This window comes from Gekko japonicus, unplaced genomic scaffold, assembly GCF_001447785.1.
Source record: "Gekko japonicus isolate JY-2015 unplaced genomic scaffold, Gekko_japonicus_V1.1 scaffold30, whole genome shotgun sequence".
NCBI lineage: Eukaryota > Metazoa > Chordata > Lepidosauria > Squamata > Gekkonidae > Gekko > Gekko japonicus.
In genome coordinates, this window is record NW_015168045.1 from 2,279,971 (window position 1) to 2,290,936 (window position 10,966).

Consider the following 10,966-nt stretch of genomic DNA (forward strand, 5'->3'; position numbering starts at 1 on the left):
ATCAAGGTATATTGAGGATAAAAAAACAGGATTCCACATTAGCTTAAATGAATTTGATAAAATCTGGTTATCCTCCAGCGATAAACTTATTCAGAAGATTTATACTATATTAATAGAAGATTTTATAAATTATAAAGACATCCATGTTAGCCTGGATAAAAGAGATTGGACACCCAATAGAAGCAAAGCAATGGACTAAAACCTGGGAATCTTTAAAATTTATGAGAGCCACTCAATACAAAGAAAATATATATAAAATGTTCTATAGGTGACATTGGACCCCTGAGAAAGTCGCAAAATGTCTCCCAAAAGCATCCAACATCTGTTGAAGGTGTGGGAAGAACGTAGGATCATACCTCCACATATGGTGGAGATGTGACAAAATCCAGAAGTTTTGGAGAAAAATTGCAAAAATCCTCCTGGACGTTACAAAAATAAATATCCCCCTAGAGCCAGAAATTTGGCTACTAAATATGTTAACGGAAGACATTAAATCACATACACAGATAATTGTATATATCTTAACGGCAGCCAGAATCCTGATAGCAAGACGTTGGAAATCCAAAAGAATACCATCTATAACAGAACTTAAAAATATGGTGATGGGAATAGCTGAAATGGATAAGCTAAATACAACACTACAAAATAAACCAGAGGAACTTTTTTGGGACAGATGGAAATTATTTTATGACTGGCTGAGGATGAAAAAGATAAATCAAAACTGAATTTTTGCTAGTATGATATAAAAGTCTTTAAATGTGAAAGACGTAATGGATATTATAAGTTGTAACCGAAAGTGAAAGTGATATGATATAAACTTTTGTTATAGTGGAAAATGAAAATAAATTTTTTAAAAAAAGTTATACTAATGAGCTCCTGCACCTCTTTTTCTACGAAATGACCCCTGATTTCATGACACACATGACATTGCTGTAAGAGTCCATTCAAGATGGACTGAACCTGTAAAGGAAATATTAGTAGTAAGTCAGAGAGGACTAGGTAACAAAATTACATTCCAGCTTTACTAGCTGTAGGCCATTTCCTTACTTCCTTACTAGCTGTAGGCTATTTCAAATGGCCTTTGTTAGTTTTCAAAGGGTGGGTCCACACCAGATGATTTTGGTGCAATTGACATCAATCATATGCTGAGTCCAGTCAATCCACATTTCTCTCATTTTTTCCACTGCATTACTGATTTCTCCAGGAGACAGTTTATTGCATTTTTATCTATTGTGGAAGAGCAGCACAATTTCTGTGGTGTGGATGGTCTTTGCTGTACTATTCTGTTCGATCCATTGTGTTCATTGCACCTTCCTAGCCTATTAACAATTACTTCTGATCAGTTCAGCAATTGACACCATAATGGCATTAAAATTACCACAATTTCTCTGTGCATGATTTCCAAGGAGAAGGATATGAGGAGAACTTAGAGCTTTAACTAGTTAGCTGAAATTTTGATAAAACCTAAGTGAAAATGGGTTTGCAAAAATTGCTGAGGTCCCACTGTTGACCCCCCCCCCAAGCACCAAGAAGACAGAGCATCACTTGCCCCAGAGCCCCTATCTATACCTTGTGGCTAATAGCCACTGATGGACCTCTGCTCCATATGCTTATCTAATTCCCTTTTGAATCCCATGTGCTTGTAGCTGCCGCCACCACTTCCTGTGGCAGTGAATTCCATGTGGCAGTGAATCACTGTAGTTGAAATGGGCAGAAATGCTTCAGATACAGCTCATATACAGATTTAAATATACTGGCTTCTGAATGTGGAGGTTCCCCTCATGGCTTTGCTACATAATAGTGGGAAGGGGATTAGTGCTGTGATGCTATAATGTAATGCCACAAATCGGTTAACTTTTCTGGAAGAGAAAAAATCATGAAAGGTTAGCTCCACTAATATTGGTGAATAGTGGATGTGGCCATTATCATAGTCAGAAGAGAATTACCCACTGTGTGAACAGGAAAATCCGGAAGGTGAATGATTTCAGTGGCATAATATTCAGTAGTGTTTGAGTTGTCCATTGTAATGCCACATGGAACTGGATACAGAAGAATGACTGAGCAGCGCAAAAAGTTTGTAACATGGAACCACGTAAGAGAATGCTGTGGAAACATAAAACTGTTGAACTAATTACAACAACAGGATTGCAGGACAAATATCAATATTGAAATATAATAAAAATTAAATCAAGGCACATGATATATAACTGTTTCTTTTAACAGTTCTTAAGAGATGTTTTCCTGATTTCTCCACTAAAAATGGTGTTCTGACTGTGGCCAATCGAACTACTTTCCTTGATGGAAGAGGAAAAACAAGAAATGTAACTGATCTCAGGGAAGCTGCAAAGTATGTGTGTTTGTTGTTTTTACAATTTTTGATTTGACACATAATTTGTGTTACTTAATGCAGTTCTTTTAGAGTATTTTTCATATGGCTCTGTCTATAGATTAAATGGGATGTTTTCATTCTCTTGTTTTTGCTATTTCAGAGCAAAAGTAGGTTTTACACATAAATGCACGCAAATGACTCCCCAAAATGCTTCTCAATAAAAAAAAAAGAAAGAAAAAGAAAATACCTGTGGAAAAGGCATTTGTAGCAGAGAGGAGGGGCGGGAAGGGAAGGGAATCTTTCCCGTGTTTATAGCTTCTCTCCCCCACCCCAGGTTATCTCAGCAGTGAAATAAAATAACTAATAAGAACATAAGCAGAGCCTGCTGGATCAGACCAGTGGTCCAGCTAGTCAAGCAGCAGCTAACAAGTTGTCCTGGATGGCCAAGTAAACAGGGCATGGAAGCCAAGGTTTTCCCCTGCTGCTGCCTCCCAGCACTGGTATTCAGAGGTTTGCTGCCTCTTTACATGGAAGCGCCTTTCAGTCATCATGGGTAGTAGCCATTGTACAGGATTTAGCCACCCAAGCCAGTCCAGGAATGGGAGGGAATCTTGTACTTTTTCAGTACATTAAACAACAACCCAAGAGGTAGTCTATCCCCTCTCTGGTGTTCAGAACAACTTGCCACCAGAACCTCTACAGTAGTTCCCCCCCAACCTGAGATTAGAGGTTCAAACTCTCAGTTAGCATCTGGAACTTAACACATTAGCAACTCATTCCCAGAGATGCACACTTAATCTTACAAAGCTAGCTTATATGGGAAGCAGAAGGCACAAGATTTAGGCTTGGAACTCAGGTACAACATCAGAGACCATTTAGAAATAAGAATAATTTTTATTCAGTACAGAGCATAACACAGACTACCAGAGTTTACCAAAATAACAAGCCTAAGGTGATTTGCCTTAACTACACAGTAAAAGATACATATTTACCAAGTTCAGTAACATCCAAACAGTCCAAGGGATTTCGAAAGAAAATTCCATCCTTGCACCCATGTGCTCCAGTTCACAAAGCAACTCTTTGTCTCTCACAAGGCAGCATTTCCAGGTGCAATAAACAGACAACACGAGGAAGAAGGGAAAGCTAAGCAAGAGAGCAGCCAGAGCAAGCAAAAACTCTCTTTCCCATAGGGATCTATCAATTAAACCCCAATCTAGTCATGATTAGCTGTGGCCATCCAGTCAACCACGAGTGGACAGGGGTGTGCCCAATTGTTTGTTGTCATAGCTGCATGTGGGGATAGGCTAGAAGTTTTGAGACCACGCCTGCAGTCACATGTCCCAAACCCCAGCTTCTCCATTGCCTATGTGACTTTTTGCATGTCAGGTCTGGCTCTTCCACTTAGAGGTGTGAAAGAATGTGTGGTTATATGGCATGGCTATTGAGGCCATTTGAGGCTTGCAACAGGAAACTAGACACAGCATGTTATCAAAAGACATCACAGGAGAAGGCATGAGAACATAAGAACATAAGAGATGCCAATGTTGGATCAGGCCAAAGGTCCATCCAGTCCAACACTTTTAGAAATCTTTTAGACTTTTAGACTTATAGAAATCAATATTTCTATACAGCCATTGATGGCCTACTATATTGAGCTCCATGAGTCTGTCTAAACCTCTTTTAAATGTATCTATGCTGATGGTCATCACTACTTCCCTTTGCAATGAATTCCAGTCAGTCAGTCAGTTTACGATCCAAGATCAGAACTCAACTCTTCAGAAATCGTCTCCCCAGGCCTCAAAATATTCTGATGGTCATCACTACTTCCCTTTGCGATGAATTTCAGTCAGTCAGTTTATTACGATCCAAGATCAGAAATCGACTCTTCAGGAAACATACCCTTAAGATACGTATCTCAAATATACCATGTAAAATACATTGGTTCAATAAAATTTGTTAAAACAATACTGTTGTTTCCTTCAGTGTAATTGAACATGCCAAGGCACAAAAAGGTAAATTTCATTGCATTGATCACTGAGAAGAGGAGAAATATAAAATTGGTTAGATCTACCTGGAGAGAGGTGACCCATAGAATTGCCAAGAGTCAGACACGACTGAACGGCTAACAACATCAACATTACCCTGGACAGACTGCCGGTTTTGGTGGGCTGATGGCAGCCCACTGAGAGGGGGTGCGAATGTATGCATCCCCCTGGGACTCGTGTGATGAGTCCCTTGCCATGAGGTGCTGAGGGTCGCCCCTCTTCAGGAACGCTGCTGGCAGATTGGGGCTTCCCTTTGCCCCGAAGGTCTCAGTGCTGCGTTCCCAAATGGGACTAAGCCACACACACTGGGACAAGTGCTTGGAGGTTTAACGTTAAAATTCTTACCTGGCAAGATCCGAGTGATGAGACGTCGAAGAGTGAGTCCGTTAAAGCGAGAACACCAGAAAATGAGCGAGTCCCCATTTATTAAAGCGAGGGGGGACCCTCCCCCGAAAAGAACAAAATAAGTGAAAAAAGAAAAGCCATTGCAGTGGGGACAGAGTTTTAAACAGTAATAGACTGTAGTAAAGAGACCTCAGGAGTTAAACAAGCATTTGGGCAAACTTTCGGGACTTTGGCAAATGTTGAATAAAGTAAACATTCTTAAAAATGGCGATCGGCGAGACAGAAGAAGCAACAAGCGAGACCCAAGCTTCCTTCAGGAAGTTGAAAGCAACTGGCCCATGTGACCGAAACAACCATAGACTCAGACGGCAAGTTAAGTTTTCGCCCCTGCTGGCAAAAACGAGTTACAACACAAGAACTGTATTAGATTTCGGCTGCTATTTTCAGGGGACTGTGTTCACATTGAAGAAGCAACTAGCCCTGGATCAAAGGGACTTCCAATATTAAAGAGGAGAGTCTAATAGTAAGACTAAGTGGCAGGGCCTGTATATAGACGACTAAGCAAAGCTGCAAGCGATGGGTATGCCATGGACATACTCAAAAAAGTCTAACAGGCAAAAGGATGGATAGACTCTCTACAAGTTTGGCTTTTAAAAGCAACATGGAATGACCCCCAAGACTGAAGGCACGATTGAAGCGGATTACAGTCCTTGAAAAAGAAAAAGGGACTTTGTTCTGAGATTACCAGTTCCAGTTAAGAACATAAGAGACGCCAATGTTGGATCAGGCCAAAGGCCCATCTAGTCCAACACTCTGTCACACAGTGGCCAAAAATACTAGGTGCCATCAGGAGGTCTACCAGTGGGGCCGGGACATTAGAAGCCCTCCCACTGTGCCCCCCTCCCCCCCAAGCACCAAGAAGACAGAGCATCACTTGCCCCAGACTCCCTATCTATACCTTATGGCTAATAGCCACTGATGGACCTCTGCTCCATATGCTTATCTAATTCCCTTTTGAAGCCGTCCATGCTTGTAGCCACCACCACTTCCTGTGGCAGTGAATTCCATGTGTTAATCACTCTTTGGGTGAAGAAGTACTTCCTTTTATCCGTTCTAACTCGAACACTCAGCAATTTCATGGAGTGCCCACGAGTTCTTGTATTGTGAGAAAGGAAGAAAAGTACCTCTTTCTCTACCTGCTCTATCCTATGCATAATCTTATAAACCTCAATCATGTCACCCCTCAGTTGTCGTTTCTCCAAGCTAAAGAGCCCTAAGCGCTTTAACCTTTCCTCGTAAGGAAAGTGTTCCAACCCTTTTATAATTCGAGTTGCCCTTTTCTGCACTTTTTCCAAAGCTATAATATCCTTTTTAAGGTGTGGTGACCAGAACTGCACACAGTATTCCAAATGAGGTCTCACCATTGATTTATATAGGGGCATTATTATATTGGCTGATCTGTTTTCAATACCCTTCCTAATAATCCCCAGCATAGCATTGGCCTTCTTTATTGCAGTCACACACTGTCTCAACATTTTCAGTGAGTTATCCACTACAACTCCAAGATCTCTCTCTTGATCAGTCTCTGCCAGTTCAGACCCCATCAATGTGTATTTATATTTAGGATTTTTAGCTCCAATGTGCATCACCTTGCACTTGGCCACATTGAACCCCATTTGCCATGTTGACGCCCACTCGCCCATCCTTGACAGATCCCCTTGGAGTGCCTCACAATCCTCACTGGTTTTCACCACCCTGAACAACTTCGTATCATCCGCAAATTTAGCCACTTCACTGCTTACTCCCATCTCCAAATCATTAATGAACAAGTTAAAAAGCAGTGGACCAAGTACTGATCCCTGCGGTACCCCACTGCTTACCACCCTCCACTGAGAAAATTGCCCACCTACACTCACTCTCTGTTTTCTATGAACTAGCCAGTTTTTGATCCATAAAAGAACTTGTCCTTCTATCCCATGATTTTTGAGCTTACTTAGGAGCCTTTGATGAGGAACTTTATCAAAAGCTTTCTGGAAGTCAAGGTAAATAATATCTATTGGATCCCCCTTGTCCACATGTTTGTTCACCCCCTCAAAGAACACTAACAGGTTAGTGAGACAAGATCTTCCCTTACAGAAACCGTGCTGAGTCTGCCTCAATAGGTTTTGTTCATCTATGTGCCTACTAATTCTTTCCTTAATAATGGTTTCCACCAATTTACCCGGTATCGACGTCAGACTGACTGGCCTGTAATTTCCCGGATCTCCTCTGGAACCCTTTTTAAAGATGGGAGTGACATTAGCTACCTTCCAATCCTCAGGAATGGAGGCAGATTTTAAGGAAAGATTACATATCTTTGTCAGGAGATCTACAAGTTCACATTTGAGTTCTTTCAGAACTCTCGGATGTATGCCATCTGGGCCTGGTGATTTTTCAGTTTTTAAGTTGTCTATCAGTTTTAGGACCTCCTCTCTCGTCACCTCAATCTGACTCAGGTCTTCCAACACCCCTCCTGAAATCAGTGGTTCTGGAGTGGGCAAGCACTTCTCATCTTCCACAGTGAAGACGGAGGCAAAAAATGCATTTAGCTTCTCAGCCATTTCCCTATCATCCTTCAATACTCCTTTTACCCCTTGGTCGTCCAAGGGCCCCACTGCCTCCCTGGCTGGTTTCCTGTTTCTAATGTATTTGAAGAAAGTTTTATTGTTGGTTTTTACGTTTTTTGCTATATGCTCCTCATATTCCCTTTTTGCCTGCCTGACCTCAGACTTGCATTTTATTTGCCATAGCCTGTGTTCCGTTTTATCAGCCTCACTGTGACTAGCTTTCCACTGCTTAAAGGAATTCTTTTTACTTTTTACAGCCTCCATTACTCTGTTTGTTAACCATGCAGGCTTTTTCCTATACTGTCCTGTGATCAGCACCTCTCCCTTGCCATGGAACCTCCACGGTACCTCCACAGAACCTCCATGGGAGGTCTGATCGCGTAACAGTGCAGTAGTTTGCCCCAGGGCAAACAGCCACGCTTCTCCCCCGCAGTTTCCTGCCCGTGTGACTGGGACCTGTGACTAGCTTTCCACTGCTTAAAGGAATCCTTTTTACCTTTTACAGCTTCCATGACTTTGTTTGTTAACCATGCAGTTCCAGTAAGATAACGCTGCAGGGAAAATGTTTAAGAAGAATGAAGATAACAGCGTGGGAAGAGAAACTGACTGTGTTATATTTACTGAGGGAAATATGATTATTAATTTGCTTTAAATGAAGGAGGGAAAAATAATTGTAAAATGAGATGCCACTGTTCTCTGAAATCTGTTTTTAAGTGAAATAGCGATTCTCCTGTAATGCTCTCTATATAGTCAGACTTGATGGTTTGTTAACATAATTGATGACGTTGATTGACCACTCTCAATGTCAAGAAAAGCAACTTCTATATTGTTAAACTAATATCTTTGTAAGCAATGTATGACTTCCAACCCTTTGGGTTTTTAGTGGGTTTTCTTTTCTTTTTCCTATTAGTATTAGATCCCCTCCCTAATTTCGTTGTAGTTTTTAGAAAATGCAAATTAAAAAAATCCCCTACGGGGGGGCAAAAAAACACACAACACCATTAACCTGGATAATTGTACATAATTGGATTAATATACATATCCTGAATGTTTTGGTAAAACTGACAATAAAAAAGGACATGCTCAATTGCCTCTATCGTACCCAGCTGGCATGGGCAGAGGTGTTTCACATATGGGGTACGTGCATACCTCCCTTCCAAAAGGGCAGATGAAAGAACGTTAAGTCGAACCAGAGTGAAAGCTCTGCAATATTTGGGGAATTCTACCATAAAGAGATAGTTAGATGGAACAAAATTTTGGTTGCAATTCCCCACACCTTGATTAAGAATTCCAGTTTCATTACTCGAGGAGAGCGATCAGACGCCAGGGTGCACCGTTTTCAACCGTTGCACGCTGTTTACCACCACTTAGGAACTAGTGGCAGAGTGCGACGGTTTAAAGGGATTTATAACGGTTAGGGACGGGAGGCAGATGTTCACCGTGTGAACACCCGTAAGTACACCGGTTGGAACCGGCACCCTAACCGTTGTAAATCCCCCGTCTGAACGCACCCATTGAGTAAAGAAGTATTTCCTTTTGTCTCTCCTGAACCTGTTTCCCAACAATCCCATTTGTTGCCCCTTTTCTGGTATTATGGGAAAGGCAGAAAAAGCTCTCCAGCCACTTTGTCCACCTCATGCATAATTTTATAAACCCATAACATGTCTTTCCTTAGCTGTATTTTTTCCTAGACTGAAAAGTCCCATACTCTCCAGCCTGTCTTCATAGAAAAGTACTCTAATCATCTAACCATGTCCATTGCCCTCCTTTGTACTTTTTCCAGTTCTACAGTATCCTTTTTAAGATACGGTGACTAGAACTGCACACAGTACTCCAAATGAAGCTGCACCTCATTTAGGTGTTGCACTTTATACAGGAGCATCACAAATGAGGCTGTGCCTTATACAAGGACATTATGATACTGACGGTTTTATTTATTTTATTTTTTAAAATCCCCCTAAGGGGAGTTTTTTATTGTTTTTTTTTTTGCAAACTACAAACTATAACTGAAAATATAGGGAGGGGGACTACATCTAAGGAGAAAGAAAAAAGACCCACTACTAACTAAAAACCCAAAAGTAGGAGATCAATACATCAGCTTGTCTCAATGATATTTTAGAAAGCTAATAATGCAGTGAACATAGTCGGTTATGCTAGGTTAATTATCGTTTAACCATCCCTTTAACTGTTTGAAGAAATCCCCAGAGCATCCCAAAGTTATTCCAACATTTTTTCAGGCACAAATCAGAGTCCTTCAGCCCTTATTTATTCTTATATTTTCTAATCCTCAGTTTATATTAACTTTTGGGGGCAGCCGCCCCCTTTTCAGAGGGGAAGTCCTCGTCTGAAGACACCGAACCTAACTCGCCATCAGATTTGCTTTCTTCTTCTTCCTTTTTGTCCTCAGCTGGTTCCCCAAGCTGTGTTCGCAGAAAGTCACGTGCTTTAAAAACAGAGTCTATCTTTTCTTTTTTTATTGTGGAGTTTGAAAATGACGCCTTCTGGAATTAACCATCTGTAACTGATGCCATTTGTTTGTAAGAAAAGGATTGATTCTTTATAGTTCTTTCTCTTCTGTCTTATGTCAAACGGAATGTCTTTTAAAATCCTGATGTTGTTGTCCCCAGTTTTCAAGGATGTTCCTGTAGTTGCTTTCAAGATAACATCTCTCACATGTCTCTTCGAGAATTTGACTACTATTTCCCCAGGCAGATTATTTTTCTTGATGTATGAGGAATAGGACCTGCAGACCACGTCTATCTCGCTGTAGAGGTATTCCACTGTCCAATCTGTCATTGGGGCTATTCCTTCACTCAGCCGTTGCTTCAGATTCTCTCCTCTAATTTCTGGGACCCCTTGAACCTGTAGGACCAAATTTGCTTTCTCCATTTGCAGCTGTAAAAGTTTTGACTCTTCCGTAGTTTGCTTCATTTCCAGCTTTTGCACCTTTTCCTTAACTTTCTTAGCATTGTCGTTCATTTCCTTCACCTTCTCTCCCATTTGCTCCATTGCTTTTAAAGATTGAGTCAATTGTGGAAACTTCCGGCGGTGCGGCGCTGCACCCGGGCGCGTCTCTCGGAGCTCCCGAGAACGGCCCTCTCCCGTTCGCTTTTTCGGAGCCCCCCGAGGTTCGGGGGAGCTCTGCTCGTCTCTCCTGGAGGGAGAGCGAGGCATGGGGCTTGGCCGGCCCCCCCCGTTTCCCATGGCAAGGGCGGGGGTGTGACCAGTTCGCCCCGAAGCAGAAGCGTCGGGTTGCGGAGAACATGGCTGCCGTGTTTCTCCTTCAGCAGCAGCCAGCCGTGATTTTAGCAGCGATTCTTTTTGCACGGGTGTTTTTTCTTTGTATATCACTTTGAGTGGCGATCCTACCGATAGATATTTCAAAGAGGAGCTTATCCCCTTCTGGCTGGATTTCCTACCAGACCGAAGAAAGCGGCCGGGACCAGGAGAAGGACTCTATGTTTTAAGCGTTTGAAGGGGTAAGAGATAAAACCTTTACTTCTGGACTCATTAATCGTTAACCTATATCCACAGTTGATGATTAGAATAAGCAAACTTGATATCTGGGAAGACCTTTCCTTTCCTTTCTCTCGTAACAATATTAAGGGAAATTAATTAACCGGTCAAGAGGAAATGGCGGC

At 41.7% G+C, this 10,966-nt stretch overlaps 1 protein-coding gene across 1 annotated transcript in view; it reads left to right on the top strand.

Annotated features, from left to right (window-relative positions):
• Positions 1–10,966, top strand: part of SLC44A5 (solute carrier family 44 member 5) — a 212,903-nt gene that overhangs the window by 146,223 nt on the left and 55,714 nt on the right. Inside the window, exon 8 of the mRNA XM_015414270.1 lies at positions 2,224–2,347. Coding sequence (XP_015269756.1) covers positions 2,224–2,347 — 124 coding nt within the window. The remainder of the gene's footprint in view (positions 1–2,223; positions 2,348–10,966) is intronic.